Source organism: Capsicum annuum, chromosome 7 (assembly GCF_002878395.1).
Source record: "Capsicum annuum cultivar UCD-10X-F1 chromosome 7, UCD10Xv1.1, whole genome shotgun sequence".
NCBI classification, from domain to species: Eukaryota; Viridiplantae; Streptophyta; class Magnoliopsida; order Solanales; family Solanaceae; genus Capsicum; species Capsicum annuum.
Window position 1 is genome coordinate 21,125,066 of NC_061117.1, and position 16,787 is coordinate 21,141,852.

Consider the following 16,787-nt stretch of genomic DNA (forward strand, 5'->3'; position numbering starts at 1 on the left):
ACATGTAATAAGAGAGTAGAACATGAAGAGCATACGCATCTTTTTCAACATTGATCGTGACTAAGCTCATGCACTTGCATCACTTCTTTTAAGCTTGTGAAAGATACATGTCCACTTATATTGTATTTTTTTCTCGATGGGTGACTCATGCACTTTTGGAGCTAATTTCCTTTTGTTTTTCCTTATAGTGGATACTATATCCTCCGATCGACCCCATTCAATTTTTCGAATTGAATCTTCTAATCGATGATCAAGTTATTTCCTGATTCACAAAGTGATTGGCTCAATACATTCAAATGAGGTTGTAACTATCTCACCAAATACCTGAACACTTTACTTATTTTCTTATATGTTTTTTCCTTTCAAATCTATCTTCTTTTCAAATGTTTCAGGATTAGATTGGATTTAAAGATCAGTCTGTGAATTCAACATTCATTTCACATCTCTAGAATCATCATAGAAAGAGAGTTCTAAAGAAGAAGAAAAAGACAACAAAACAATATATAATAAAAAATAAAATAAAAATAAAAAGGACACACATTTGTTGACCAAATGATAGAAAGATTTGAATGGAAATTATAATAAAATAAGATAAGATATATCTCAAATTCCAACTTTGAAATAATTCAGGTAGTAGAAAGAAAACAAAAAAGACTACCAAAAATCCTTCCTCGTAGGGATGCAGATTGACTTTTAAATTGCCGAACTTAATATTTTAGCCATTGAATTGCACGTCGGCCTTAATGGAGTCTCCACAATCATTGCTATATCATCTTTTTTATTTCTTTTTGAACTCGATCATTTTGAATTTATCACCTCAAACTCTCTCCAAAGTAAGCCATCAACAATTTCTCTTTTCCCCTACTCCTCTTCATTAATTACAAAACTTTTTCATATGAGTCAAAGGATCACCATGACCCTCGTACATATCCAACTTTGGTGTTATGGAGTTTAGAGGCAAGTGAACATTGAAACATGTAAAAATTCTTGTGAGAACTCTCTTTTTTCTCTCTCAATATTTGCATGTTTCTCATATTTTGCTCCAAATTTCTCACTTTTCAGATCATTTCTTATTATTTCTCATTTCTAACAATTTACACCAACTCATCTCAGACCTTATATCATTTTTTGTGGGTCATCTTACTTGTTCTTTGAACATGGTGTTGTATTGGTGAGATGCCAACTTAGCCACAAACCAACCACCTTCACACTATTTTGATTTTGGAGAAAATTAATGTGTCAGAGTTCAAAATTTTTCTTTTAAAGACTACCGAATCCATGAAGAACTGCCTACGTATCTCATTAAGATGAGAATCAGGTGTGCGTAGTTTTTGAAATATAGATCGTACAAAACTAAGCCTCAAGACTCCTAAAGGTTCACGACTGTTAAGATTTATATATATATATATATATATATATATATATATATAAAGATTCAGGGCTGTTAAGATTTATATATTTTTATTTATTTTGTAAAAGTTTAGCCTCATGATCCCTAAAGATTCCAAGCTATTAAAATATATATTTGTATTTTTATTTTTGTAAAAACTTAGCCTCATGATCCCTAAAGATTCAAGGCTATTAAGATATATATAAAAATTGGACAGGAGAACTAGAAAAATAATTATAAAAATAATCATATTTTCAAAATATTACCCAATAAATCTATGAATAATTTTTCAAAAGATAGGGTTGTATCCTGAGGAGGACTTCCTATGTATCCCACTAAGATGTGAGAATCAGACCCTCGTAGTTCATAAAGACCGTGAAACTATGTTACTAAAATTTTTTCTTTCTTTTAAAAATAAAATTTTTCTTTGAAAAATGATTCACTAAATGTGAGGATAATTTAATCTATTGAATTTTAAAGTTGCCTAAAGCCAGTCAACAAACAAATAGCCTTCCAAACAAATGTCAAAGAGCACATAGGATGAACATGTTGGTCTTTATAAAGTAGGTCACCTGTCCTAGATAGACCCGGCCTTTGTGCCGAGTCCCGCTAAGTCAAATGCAAATGATGCAAATAAAGCAACACCTAATAGGGATAACCAGATTCTGAATTTTCAGTTCTTCTAAGTTTAAGCCTAATAGAGATATGTGTCTAGACTGACTTACCTGAGTGGACACTCGAGCTGGGGAGGGACAACTTGGTCGGTAGTAGGTCAACACCGCCTTCGTTGCTGATCCGAACCCCGCCTAACAAGTGTGACTATAATCCTTCACCAGGTGCCTTGACACTCCGGCTATCTTAAAAAAAAAGTAGGATGCATGCACTACATTCCTTCTATCCTATTTTAGAGACTCAGAGAGGATGCGCAAGAGAAAACAGTATATAATACAGTTCAATCAATATCAAAGCGGTAAATAAGCGACAAGTAGCACATAAGGACAACAAACACAATATCAACAATAATTAAAGCAAGTATAAGTCAATATAAAAAGCTCGAATTCTTATTATTCCCCAGCGGAGTCGCCAAAGATGTCACACCCTTTTTTCGCTCGAAGATCGAGTCGAAAGGGGTTTTCCAATTAAAGTGACGGTATTGAATAGAGATTAGTTTATTAATAGAGTCGCCACTTGGAATTGAGTTATGGTGTTCCAAGTCACCTTTTGAATTCCTAGTAAAAAAAATGACTCTTTGTTCGTTTACGAAAACAGAAGACCGGGTAAGGAATTCTGTTGACCGAGGGGAAGGTGTGAGGCATCCCTCGAGTTCCGTGGTTCTAGCACGGTCGCTTTATTGACTTTTACTTAACTTAAACTACTTTGATAAATTGTGTTAAGGCCTGATTTCGCTCATTTTTTATTATACTGAAAATAGCTACCTATGTCTTTTATGTTAAATAATTCGGTGGAAAACTAATTCTAGAAAAATATTCTTCAAAGTGCGTTATTGCATCCTTGAATTTAAATATCTCGAAAAGATGCGTACGCCGCATTCTTAATTGAGACGAAAATTTTGAACGTGTCTAAAATTTGCCTAGCGTTAAATTGCATTGGTTTGACTCTTAAAAATTTGAGATCATTTTTGTCTCACATCTTCTCTATTTTAGTTAGTCATAAAAATAATAGTATTTTTTATAGAAAAAATAAATTAAAGAATATTATTTTTTATAAACAAAAATAAATTAACTTTGAAATTTTCCTTCTTTTTTGTTTAACTTTAATTAGAAAAATTTATGGCCAGGCAAATATTTCTTATTAATTTTTATCACAAATTTGAATATTTTTTTTAAAAGCACTGATGAAATTCATCATGAAGATGCCATTTTTTTTATATCAAACACACACTTTTAGAATAACATTATAATATAATAACAACTATGCATGCAAACTATAACGGTAAAACAAATACTTATAAAATAACAATATATTACAAAGACAATTATTCAAATAAATTACAACAGTAACAATAATACATTAACTTTCAATTGTACAGTATTACACTTTTTTTTTATTCCCTTTTTTTAAAAAAACTTTTAGTGCATGTATACATGAATACTAAGTTATAATTTATAACACCATTACATATTAATTGCATGTCAACTAACACAATTTATTGTTTCCGTATATCTAAACACCTACTTTAAAAAATCATCTCATTTAAAATTTAAAGTCAATCTAATTAATATTATTTAGAAAACAACAATCGAATTACAAATAAAGACATAAAACATGTATTACATAAAAATAGAAAACTAAACACACTAAATAATATAAGAAGTCATTGAAATAACTTCATTCATTCTTCGATTTATAATAAAACTTATAAAATTAATAATACGAAATTTGATAGAAACCTGCGTGATGAATTAAACCTTGAAAAGAAGCAAGAACACCATCACCAAAAACTCGAACAAGAACCCGACATTAACTAATTGTAACCCTTTTCCTTTTTTTTCTCCGTCCAGTTTGTGACTTGTGTGCGTGTGTTATGGAAATAGAAAGTGTTGGAAATGTTTTGTTTTCCTCTTACTTTTCCTCTTCTCTTCTCACTATTTTCCTTTTTTTTTTTTCATTCCCTCTGTTTTATGTCACCTTTTATCTAAGTTTTTGGTTGTGTCTGTCTTTTTTTTTTTTTTTTTTCGTGTGTGTTGTGTTATACAGAGATGTAGAAAGGGGGAGTTGAGGGGGAAGTTGAGGGAGTTGAGAAAAATTAGGGAATGATTGGGGTAGGTTTTTTAAGGACAAAGATCCCCCCTTTTTTTTAATAAATAAATAAATTATATAAATAATAATAACAATAAAATAATATTAACTAACTAATTTTTTATACTTAAGAAAAATATGATAAAGATATATCTAACTTAAAATAAATATAATTAAAAGAAAATAAAATTACTAGCTTATTTATAAAAATTTAAATTAAAAGAAAAAATACTTTTTGAAAAGTTTTCATAAAAATAAAAATATCTTGAAATGTAACTTTATTTTTTAAATATTTTTTTTTCATAATTTTTAAAATGAAATCTACTAAAAAATAAAATAAAAACTAGAGATAATATTTTGATATAAATAAATATTTAATATCACAAATAGATTAAAACTCGAGAGGATCAAAAAAATCACGTATCTACATTTTATCAAAAAGTAACTTCCACTCAAACTCATTTCAATGTCTATCTACAACGAAAGTAGTCTGACCCATAACTCAATTTTTATTATAGGTTGTCATTTAAGCACAAAGGAGATAATTTTGTAGCATGAATGTACTCCCTCTATTTTTTTTTTACTTGTCACTAATTTTTTAATCAAAATTTTATTTTTACTTATTATTTTTGACAGAATAATAAAAGATAACTTCTTTTTCTCTATTTTACCTTTGATATTGATTATTTTTCTCCAAATTAATTTTAAATATAATGTAACTATTATTTAATAAGAATATTATAATAAAATAATCATATATTTTTTTTTTAATGGTGGGTCTAAGTAAAAGCGAATCGTGGGAGTAACAAATGGCTGGTTCTTTTATACACCTAACACTTTGTCATGTGCACACCATCCCCCTCTTAACTAATTTCTAATCACTAGAGGCAAATGGATGCATCGACGTATTTGGGCAAATTGAAAATGAATTGAATTGCAGTTCATCAATGTAATATGAGTAAAAATTGAATTGAATAAAATTATTCTAAATTATTTTAATTTTTTAAAGTCACATTTGGGAGATTTTTAATATTTAACTATGATCAAGTAATATGTATTTTTAAGATTAATTATTTAGTTAGATATAAACATCTGATGCAAATATATATTTACCATTCAAAGAGTTATTATTATCTCTATATAAGAAGTGGGAGTGGAGCTGCACTCCACTCCGTCGACATCCCTGCTTGTTGACCTTTCACCTGCTTGCTTAATGATTTTACTATATTAGTCCTAATTAATTATTATATATTAGAAAATTAATAATATTTAATAAAAAGAGTAAAATAAATATTTATGGCATGTCTGTTTCAGCTGCTTCAACTGTAATTTTACTATATCACTTTTAATTGATTATTATAAATCATTTAAGCATTAAAAATTTAATAATATAGATAAAAAGGGTCAAATAGACATAAAATGATAAATTAACTTTTGAGATTCTCTTATGTAATAAGAGGGAGTATGAGCAGCTTCACGACGTGCTGCTTGTCGTCCTTCAATTATAATTTTACTATATCACCCCTAGTTAATTATTATAAATCATTTAAGTATTAAAAAATTAATACTATTTAATATTAAATTAACTTGATGTCTTATATAAGGTCAAATTTGGTCATCACAATCATGGGAGGAGGGTCTCACGATCGCGATGATTAAACCCGATTCGATCTATAGAAATAACTCATTGCGATCGCGATACCATCACCACGTGAAAGTGATGAAGAAGATTGTCAAAGTCTGTAATTGCAATACATGTTATGCTATTGCAATGAAGGGACCTAATTGCACTAGAAAATCGCCTCGAAAGCTTTAGGTCTTATAGAATTAGTCCCTGTTAAACCTTCAGATTTTTTGGAACTTCATAGAAATAAAATAGATATGCTAGTAGGGTTTGTCGTAACTGTGTCTTGAGCCGGGAGTCTATTGAAAACAGTTTCTCTATTTCTTCGTAGGCAGTGGTATGGATTGCGTACATTCTATCCTCCTCAGACCCCACTAGGTGGGAAATCACTGGGTATGATGTTGCTGTTGATGCTAATAGGCTCCGGACTCAATGAAATCAGCAAATTTTTGTAAAAAGATCATTACAACAAATTAGCCCTCGGGTCCCCTCTTAAGCTAATATCACTAGATTTTGTCTAAAAAATAAAAAAAAAATATAAATGCTAGGGCCCGAACTAACTATGCTACGAAATCAAAATAGATATTTTAGATCTAATGAAATGAACAAAATCATCATCCGACGCTCGGATCACAAAAATATCGATCGAAGTGAATAACTCACTTTATAAAAGCCATTAAGAATCTCGAACTCACTCAAATCAGGCCGAACACATCAAGGACCATGCCAAATAGCAACTATGAAAAAGGAAAAAAATAATCAAAATATTGAAAAAGGTAAGAATTACAACTATAGTTGTTCCATACACTTTCGTCAAACCTTAAATTTTCAAGTTTCTAGATTTACTTCTCCACTTCAAAACACATTTGGATCCCTCAAGGACCATGTCTCCTTTCCCCGTAAGTTATATAATATTTAAAACCTACATAAAATGTCACATTGTAAAAAAGTTCAAATAATCAAGATGATTGAGGTCATTACAAAACAACAAACATTAAGTACTTGAAAAGTTCATTGCGTACAATGATTCATTACGAAGAACAACATACTAGACATGTTTCTTTTTTGGGATCAACTATATGAAAGTTTCTATTTAAGGACTCAACCGATTAGCTGGTAAAGTTGAAGAACTAGTCCCATTCATTTCAGGAACAAATGTTGGATTACTGCACTTTTTGGTCACTTGGTTCAAATGATCATCAAATTCTTCAATCCTTTGGAGCAAATTCAGAAGGCGACTCAAAATCATCTGAATTACCTTCAATAGATTTTCCTTTCTCCTTTTTTTTTAGTTCCTTCTTTTTCATCTTCATATAATTTCGAAGTGCAGCTGGGTGTTTGGCCTCCAGAAAATGGTGGACCACTAATTCAACATCAGGCTTTCCAAATAAAATTGGTTGACCACTAATTGAGAAAATGATAATTGCAATCTCAATTCCACATAAAATAGAAAGCTCATTTGCTTTCTTACACAAAGATTTTTGCATCTTTGATATTTTCATGTCCTCAGCACGAGAATTCTTTTTTTCCATAGCTACAGCAAGAGTAGATCGAAAAATACAATAATTTTTTGCTCTATAGAAGAAACTTGAACTGGAATGAGTACATGCTCAACCCAAATATGAAAAGCCTCTCTTATAATTTGATAACATGATTTTACCTCATTTCATTTGTGAATTTTCTTAGATGTCAAAATTTTTGAGTTAGTGTAAACATCTACTTTATTAAATGAAAAATTACTCATTTCATATTTTAACAATTTTGTCTTCTATTTATGTCTTTTATTTAAATTGGCAGGAAAACATACTAAACTTACAAAGAAATCATTATATATATTTGGATTAGAAAATAGTTATAAACTTTGTTATTCAGTATGAATGATTGGCAACTACTTTAAATATGTTAGATAGTGTCATAAAGTTTTTCTTTATTCTAAAAAAATTTGCTAGCTAAAAGATTTGCCTATCCTTTTTTCATCAATTATCTTTAATTGAGTGGATCACTGCAATAAAACTTATATAAGGGGCACAAACATAGTTTTAAATCTAGAGTGCAAGTGAGTGTAATTACACATAACTAGTATATGTTAGTGTAATTTTCATATATAGTAAAAATTACCTCAATCTTCATCTTTTAATTAAATTGCCAATTTAAAAAGTCAAAGCAAATAAATAAAAAGGAAACTAAATAAATTCTAGTGACATGTCTAACTAATTAGTAATTTCATTTTTCCCATGACTCATAAATTGAGTTTGGGATGGCATTTATACCCAGTATCACTATTAGGTACACCAAATCTTTACCTACTAATTTTTAAATGAAAAATATAAAAAGTGTTATGAAATATAAAGTAAATACATGAAGAATAGAGAGAAGAGAGGGTAATTCTTATTTCTCTTGAGGGATGAATCACAATGAAGGAAAATTCCTTTATTTATAGGGAAAAACTAACCTTGGGGTTTGTAATTTTTCCATAAATAGGCATACACAATAAATGGTAAAGTAGGTATTCACTATATATGGTAAAGTAGACATTCACTATATATGACACATTTATAATACTCCTCCTTGAATGTCTAATTGATAGATAATACACATATATGTTGCCTCATTAAAAACCTTACAAGGAAAATCCAGTGGGACAAAACCTCGTAATGGAAAAAGAGTACAACACGTATTAACTCCCCGTAATGATAACATCCTTGAATCTTTGCATCCCGATCTTGTGCACCATCTTCTTGAAAGTTGCAATTGGAGGAGACTTGATTTTTAAATCAGCCACATTTTCACTTGAACGAATCTGTTGCACGTTAATATCACTATTCTTTTGTAACTCATGTATGTAGAAAAGTTTTGATGAAGTGTGCTTCGTTCTATCTCCTTTTATGAATCCTCCATTAAGATGTGCTATCCCTGTAAAAAATTATGGGCACATTGTCATATTTCAAACCACATTTTTCTCGAATGAGATGTATCATGGACCTTAACCATACACATTCTCGGCTAGCTTCATGAATAGATACTATCTCATCATGGTTCAATGAAGTGGCTATGATAGAATGCTTTGTATATCTCCAAGATATGGCAGTATCCTCGCATATGAACACATAGCTTGTTTGAGATCGAGATTTATGCGGGTTAATTAAATATCCAGCATCAGCATAATCAATAAGATCGAGACTGCAATCTTTATAATAATATAAGATTATATATTTGATGCAAAACTATATCTTGCTAACAAATTAATCGAAAAGGCTATATCAGGCCTTGCAGTATTTGCAAGATATATTTTGTCAAGTGACAATATTCAACATTTCATGTGTGACATCTTCAAGTGTGTGACTGCAAATCAAATAAGTTTTCACTACCAAGATACACTCTTTCATATTACTTGATAAATGTTTCTACGCCAGCATGCTTAAATAAATGTAGAATTCAGATCCTTATAATCTTTCATAATATTACGCCAATATTGTGTCAAAGATATTGATGATATATCATTTCGTATCGGTTCACAATGCGACATAACATTTTGAGATCTCATTACTTCATTATTTTCAGGTACCTGAACCTCTCCTAAGATTTCATGAAGTATTATGTCGTAGGCTCTTTAAGAGCACATTGTCTTCTTATTATGATTATTTGCTCCTTATCTTTTTCAAGGATTATTTCATTTGAAACCGATTGGTCTACTATGCTTCATGCATGCATAGACTTTGTCCTTTAGGAACACAAAATAGGAGCACTTGCAACTTAATATGAGATGCTTTCGACATTTGACTAGAATTATCTTTTGAAGAGGATCTGATGATAATTCCTAATATATTTCTTAGCTGCTTATAATCTCTCCTTATGTTAGGAAAACTAACATACATCCTCCATCTTCTTTGAGGAATCCACCTTTGTGCATTATGGTATATTCATTAATCGTATACTGCACAATAAAACTATTAGATGGATAATGTGTGGTTCCTGACTCAAAACCAACTTTGAGAGGGAATTAATCATAATTTATTAGTCTGATGCATACAAGTGCTATTGTATGCAACGTATCATATTTCAGACCAACACATGAAGCTTTATTCTTATTAGCAATGGTTTAGTTATTTATCGAAGACATTCAATGTCAAACCATTATCATCAAGATGAATTGTCTTGATTGCACAATCTGAAAATTATGCTCTTAACTCAATTTTGTTGAGAAAATTATTTTATGAATTTCAAACTGCAGGTTGACGATAGATATATATAATGATCATGTTATTGATGCATCTTAATAGATAACATGATAGGTGAACGGGCCCTTATTCACCTTTTATATTTTTCAAATTTTAAGAAATTCAATTCCAAAATTAGTTGGTCCAACCAACGTATCATGAGAACAAGCAACATTAAAGTTCATGAAGAATTTTTGAATTCTTCAATACATGTTTAATACTCAATATGCACATCTTCAGAATATCATAATCATTCATGTCAACTTAATTGTACTAGTAAACTCCAAGTTTACTATGACATGTGTATTTTACTTTAGTAAACTTCTTGTTTACTGTGACATGAATTTTGTATCAATAAATAATAAATTCTTAGTTTATTATGGCATATGATTTTATCATGCTTGGGTAACTTTTTATATTCATGCTTCTTACCACAGTAACTTGAAGATATTCAATCTTCCAATTATTCTATCTTTTTTAGAGGTGAATTGTGATATCTTCACAGCAAAGAATACGTTCAAGTGTATATACAGTCACATTCACCCCAGGGTATAGATCTGTATTTATAATAATCGAAACTCTTATTCTCAAGAATGAAATATAATTATGCCTTAAGCGTATCAAATTATGATAGCTACCACAAAAGCAAATTGAGGCATACATATGATTTATTGCTACCATATTCAATTCAAGGAATGGAGCATATTTAATGGCACATGTTTCATGAATTTTCACCAAACACCCATTATTTTGCCTTATCCATCATAATATCATCAATATGGGGCATTGAGATTCAAACTCAACGTCTTATCCATATAAAGGCGTCTTAGGCATAAATCGATGGGACTTGAACCCAAGATATTATCATCCCTTTTGATAATATTGTTCTTGAGGAATAAATTTAAAACATAAATGGTTCCAAACTATTTTTTTCCTCAAATCCAACAATAATTATATTATTAGTAGCAAAAGATAAATAGTATAAGGAATTATTAACCTTGAAATTACTTTAGATTTATAATCTCACCTTGTTTGGCAGAGTCTCATGCTGAGAACGTGTTATGAAATATAAAGTAAATACATGAACAATAGAGAGAGATGAGAGAGTAATTCTTATTTCTCTTGAGGGATGAATTACAATGAAGAAAAATCCCTTTATTTGTAGGGAAAAACTAACCTTGGGGTTTGTAACTTTTTCATAAATAGGCATATACAATAAATGGTAAAGTAAGTATTCATTATAGATAGTAAAGTAGACATTCACTATATATGGTACATTTATAACAAAAAGTAAATTTTACAGAAGTGAAAATAAGTCTTACACCAAACTTATCACAAAAGTTAAATGTACGAAAATGAAAAATATAATCCAAAAGATAGGTAACATAGGAGCAAACTTCTAAAAGACAAAGATATGATTCAAAAGGTACTACACTATCCAAGAAAACTGAAAGACATGAAATATAAAATATAGAGAAGCTTGGATGTTGTTGTTGTTATTTTACGGGTACAAATTTTGTATATTTCAATACGAACTTCAACACTAAGTTCAAGAGCAACTTTCAATAACTACAGTAAAATTCAACAATTTCAAACACAAGTTCAAATGAATGATCAAATGAAATATTAAAATGAAGTTTATATCAACTTTAAGAAATGAAGATGAAGTAGAAAATATAGAATCAAGTCCACCGACTTCACGGTGTGTGCTTAAGGAATTTATTCCCCTCAAGTACCCTGGGTCAATGGAATCTTTCCTCCCAGGATAAAATGATTCACTTTCAAAAAATAGCCATACCACAAATTTTCTAAAACTTCAAACTTATTCAATGATTTGATGATCCCACGAGAGTTTTTAGATAAAGAAGATTGTTTTTCAACTCAAAATCATATATTTTCCTGAGAAAAAGTTCGGGTATTTATAGCCATAAGGTGTCCCTTCAGAAGTAAGTAATGGTTCACCAAAAGAGACAACTTTTCAATGCCACTTGTGCCCGGTCTGTGCTGGACCTGCGTCAGACATGAGGCCGCAGGTGACATTTAGCACATTTCAACGAGGTTTGCGTTGCACCTGCGCCCGCAAGTCGCCAAGTGCTATGTCTCTTGAATTTTATTGAATTTATGGATTAAAAATTCACTTATTTTCAAGTTTCAAATAAATTTCCAAAAAATTAATCGCTCGATCATTTTTCAAATCCAAATTTGAAGTCGAGTCGAGCGAGCGACGTTGATAATGCGAGACATCTCTTGTTCTTGCCTCACTATCCACATGAAGAAGTGTTTCTCAATATAAACACAAGAAAGTTTCTTTCTCCCACCAATGTGGGAGAACTTTACTTCCTTAAGTGAAAGTTCACTTTGTTAGCCTCCCAAGTCTATGTCTTAATAATGACAAACTAACAAGTGTATCTTTTCAGGACATTAAAGAATACTAATGTTGGAAAAAATAAAGAAATCCAGCTCCAGGAATAGAACCTCAGAAATGGAAGGACATCCACGGTATCCAAGCCAAGTCAATCACAATAAGAACAAATGAAAGGAGAATTTCATCCCCAAATATTACAGAAAATCGATTCAAGTTATTGGAAGATAGAAGAGTATCTCATCAAAGATATGGAGGATCACAACATTCAAATAGTATTGCAGGCAGATCACAATCAAATATCATGGAAGAAGGATCACAATTCCAGAATCGCACCAAATCAACCAATAAGAGAAGATCACGAGCACATTTAGAAAGGCATCAATCTCTACAAAAATAAAAAAAATAGATCACAGATATATCTGATATGGACGTGCTCCAAAATTGTATATGGACATATCTGATATGGTTATATCATACGGCTACATTCCTTAATCAAGGAATTAATTCACATTCTTGATTGAGAAGAAATCTCTTGAGTTTCCTTATGAAGAGTAGCAGCCGAAGACTATAAAAGATGAAGACCGAAGACAGACACTTTTTATGAAACTTCAAGCAGAAAATTCAAAGTGTCTCAATCTTAGTCTCACAAGACTTTGTAATTGTTAGTTTACAATTGTTATATAAAGAGTATGATAGAGTCAACTTTGTAACATCAACTGATGTTGTGTCACAAGATCTAAAGAGTAAAATAAGTCTTCAAAACTTATTTCCTACCATTGTATTCGAGCCTAAAATTCAACGATCTAAGGAAACTTTGAAACTCAAGGGAACTAGAAATAGGCACTACATTGGTGTTCTGAACCAGGATGAATCTTTATGTTTTTACTTTATTTTCTATTATTTATTTTCTTGATTATTCCAAATCTAATCTATTTATAAAGTGCACTGATCTGAGGGTGAGTCAACTATGAGGAGTCATGTAATACCCCGTACTTCTACATAACTTAAAATCATCCCAGAAATATTAAAGACTTATTTCAAAGATAAATCCACTTTTATACAAGTGCTATTTTCAAGATTTTTACTTTTTTTCATGTGAAAAATTGAATAAGCTTTCCATCGATACCAAATTCACCCAAATCCGACACCTGGGTGAAGAGTTAGAGTCATTTTAGTAAGACAATGTCTCACTTGAGCCATCAGCGCGTTGCGGAGCAGGTCAAAATAACAATTGTCAATTTCCAATGTTGCTCCGCGATAGTAGCGCGTCACGCCAAAATTTCAGGTCACAAACAAAGTGGCAACGCGATAGCTCCGCATCGCGTCGTCAGGCCAGTTTCCAATTGGCAATTTCTAGTGACACGGCGTGATAGCGCTGCGTCGCGCTAGTCTGCCAAATCAAGAAATTTTTTCAGAAATAAAATACACGTTCAAGGGTTAAAAGGGTCAATTTTTCCACCCCTATATATACCCAATAACACGTGATTCAACCATGTTCCACCCAAAATATATTGTTTCTCTCAAGTGTCCTTCAAGAACAAGCTAGGGTTTTCAATTGGGGATTCAAATTCAAGAATCTCTCCGTCAATCTTCATAGAATCAAGAACTAAGGTATGCATAGTGTTAAACTATGAATTGTAATGTTTATGTTGTGGGTTGATTGAAATCATGATAGTGTTGTTGTATGATTCCCAAGTTGTGGTTTATGTGTTTGTCTTGAAATTACATTAGTATGTAAGATAAAGTTTATGAATTGAGTGGTTTATCATGTGTAGTTTGATGAATACACCTATGCCCTAAGTGTGCATGCAAGGTGCTTGATAATATGCCCCAATGAATGAATGGTGATCAAGTACTTAGTTTTCATGTGTCAAGATTATGTCATGTCTCTTAAGTGATATTATACCTATTTGATTAAGACGTTTCCCATTCTAAACCTATGCATTGTGATTACTTGATGAGATGTTCATAAGATTAGAAACATGAAATTATGCCATTTTTATACGCATTACTATCCATGTACAACATTATGATGATCATGTGCTTCATGAAATTTTCAACTATGAAACTATGAATTGTTGATATTGGTCATGTGATCAAAAGTGTCAAGCCTTGTCAGTTTTATTATATCGAGTTCTGGGGGTACTTGTACCCGACAATTTAGTTGTGTGTCTAGAGCCATGTCATGTTTTTACGATAATCTCAGTCAAGCTATGATCAGTAGAATTTAGTCAGTCTCATGACTCAGGAAAACTCAATAAATTCAGTATCAGTCCAGTCTCTTCCAGAAATCTCAGTAATCTCAGTAGCTCATTAATCTCAATGACCTCAGTGGTCTCAGTAACATCAGTAATCTCTGTAAATCTTAGAAAATCTTAAAAATCTCTGTGAACTCAGTCAGTTGTCAGATATCAGTAGTATTCCATCAGTCAACGGAATTCAGTAACTCAGCCCATGTTTAGTTCAGTAAATCATGTTCAGAGTCTATTCAGATGGGAGTAGGAATTAACACCGCCAAGGATGGGAACATACACTATCAGATGAGGGTGTGATTCTTAGAAGTCATCCTTGCGTTTCAGAACTATGTAGCCAGCATAGGTTGAGACATCAATACTGTCCGATAAGGGTTGATGAGGTCGATAAGCACTGTCAGATAAGGGCCCCACCGTTCTCCTTTGGGGACACTATCAGGTAAGAGTCACCCACAGCTTATCCTTACCAGTGGCTCGATATTGACACCCTTCCAATTGAGGTTACTGATTAGACCCCAACTCAGCCATAATGGCATATTAGGGGCATGTCGATTAGATAACTACTTCCCACAGTTTCATGTTACAGAATCGAGATTGTCATACACAGTCAATCAGTCTCAGTAATAAAACTCAGATAGTTCTTTAGATTTTAGGACTGTCAGATACAGTCAACTCAGATACAGTACGGAACTCAGCTAGTTCTATCAGTTTGGGGCTGTCAGATATAGTCACTCATGTTATCAGTTATATCATTTATCAGTATGTCATGTTATCAGTATTCAGACTCAGTAATCATGTTATCACAAACTCAGTAAATAGTATATTAATTATAAGAAACTCATGTTATCAGTATTCAGACTCAAGATTGTCAGATACATTCAATTAGACCAGTTCTTCATAATCAGAACTGTCAGAAACAGTCTTTCCTCTATCAGTAAAATAACATCAGTCTCTTAGTATTCAATAGACTCAGTCATTCAGTATTCCAGTATTAGTACTCAGATATCAGTAAATCCATGTTATCAAAATTCATGAGTCAGCGTTATCACGATCTCAGTTACAGTTATGTATTCATACATGTATTCTCACGTTCATGTTATTCAATTAGTTAGTATTGTTCATGCATATGAACCCTTTGCATTTAGCCTGCCTTACTTGCATACCAGTACATTCAAAGTACCGACGCATTTACGCTATGGTGTCTTATACCATAGGTTTAGAAGTACGAGCTCCAGAGAACCAATAGCATCCCAGTTCAACGATCAGAGTTAGCAGTAAGTCTTCATCCTTTGAGGACATAATGATTTCATTACTAATTCAGTTTTCAGTTTATTTTAGTAGTCGGAGTTAGTTGGGGACATGTCTCATCAACTTCTTATTCAGCCAGTTTAGACGCTTTCAGACTATAGTATGTTAGACAGTTATTTCAGATTTGCTTTGGTATTGTATACCATTTTTCAGACATTGTTTATCAGATGTTCATTTAATTTGGAACCTTATGGCCATTCAGTTCATGTTTCTACATTTTATGGTATGTTATGCAGTATATAGTTACAAATATCAGTCATGGATTAGCTTGTGGTCCTTCAGGATCATGAGCACCGTGTAGCATTTTGGGTACCAAATTCGGGGTGTTACAAGTCAGTAGGCGACTCACAGAAGAAAAATTTCAATCCCCCTCCCCCCTCTTGAATTTCAATTGGTATCAGAGCAGATCTCACTAATAGCATTACTTAACCAAATATGAGCAAAGATAAAATGGCCAATTATTAAATTCTCGGTGCTCTTCTTCAGGATGGTCACTCCTCCATAAGATCACCATATTTTAATGGAAAACGTTACTCTTATTGGAACAATAGGTTCATAATCTCTGTCCATTCAAATGACTTCCAAGTATGGGTTATCATCAAGAAGGGTCCAAAGTCAATTTCGGGACTCAAGAAAAAGCAAAAAGACAAGGATAAAAAATCCAACAGTGTCAATATAGTAGACCTTGAAAGTTTTAAGGTCACCAAAAAACAATAAGAGGTAATCCAAACTAACACATCTACTATAAATTTGTTTTTTTGTGTAGTTAGTGGAGAAGAATACGACAAGATATTAACTTGTGAAACTGCAAAAGAAATGTGGGAGGAACTAGAGGTAACCTATGAAGGAACCTCCAAAGTTAAGAAGTCAA

General features: G+C 31.8%; 1 protein-coding gene across 1 annotated transcript; it reads right to left on the minus strand.

Moving 5' to 3' along the window:
• Positions 1–6,982: 6,982 nt before the first annotated feature.
• On the minus strand, positions 6,983–7,306 carry LOC107876389 (agamous-like MADS-box protein AGL29). Its single transcript, XM_016723325.1, has one exon. It carries the CDS (start codon positions 7,304–7,306, stop codon positions 6,983–6,985), a length of 324 nt encoding a protein of 107 aa, XP_016578811.1.
• Between the last annotated feature and the right edge of the window lie 9,481 nt (positions 7,307–16,787).

Bases quoted from the DNA above. Each gene is read 5' to 3' on its own strand.
- LOC107876389 (XM_016723325.1), bottom strand. From the start codon at position 7,306: ATGGAAAAAAAGAATTCTCGTGCTGAGGACATGAAAATATCAAAGATG.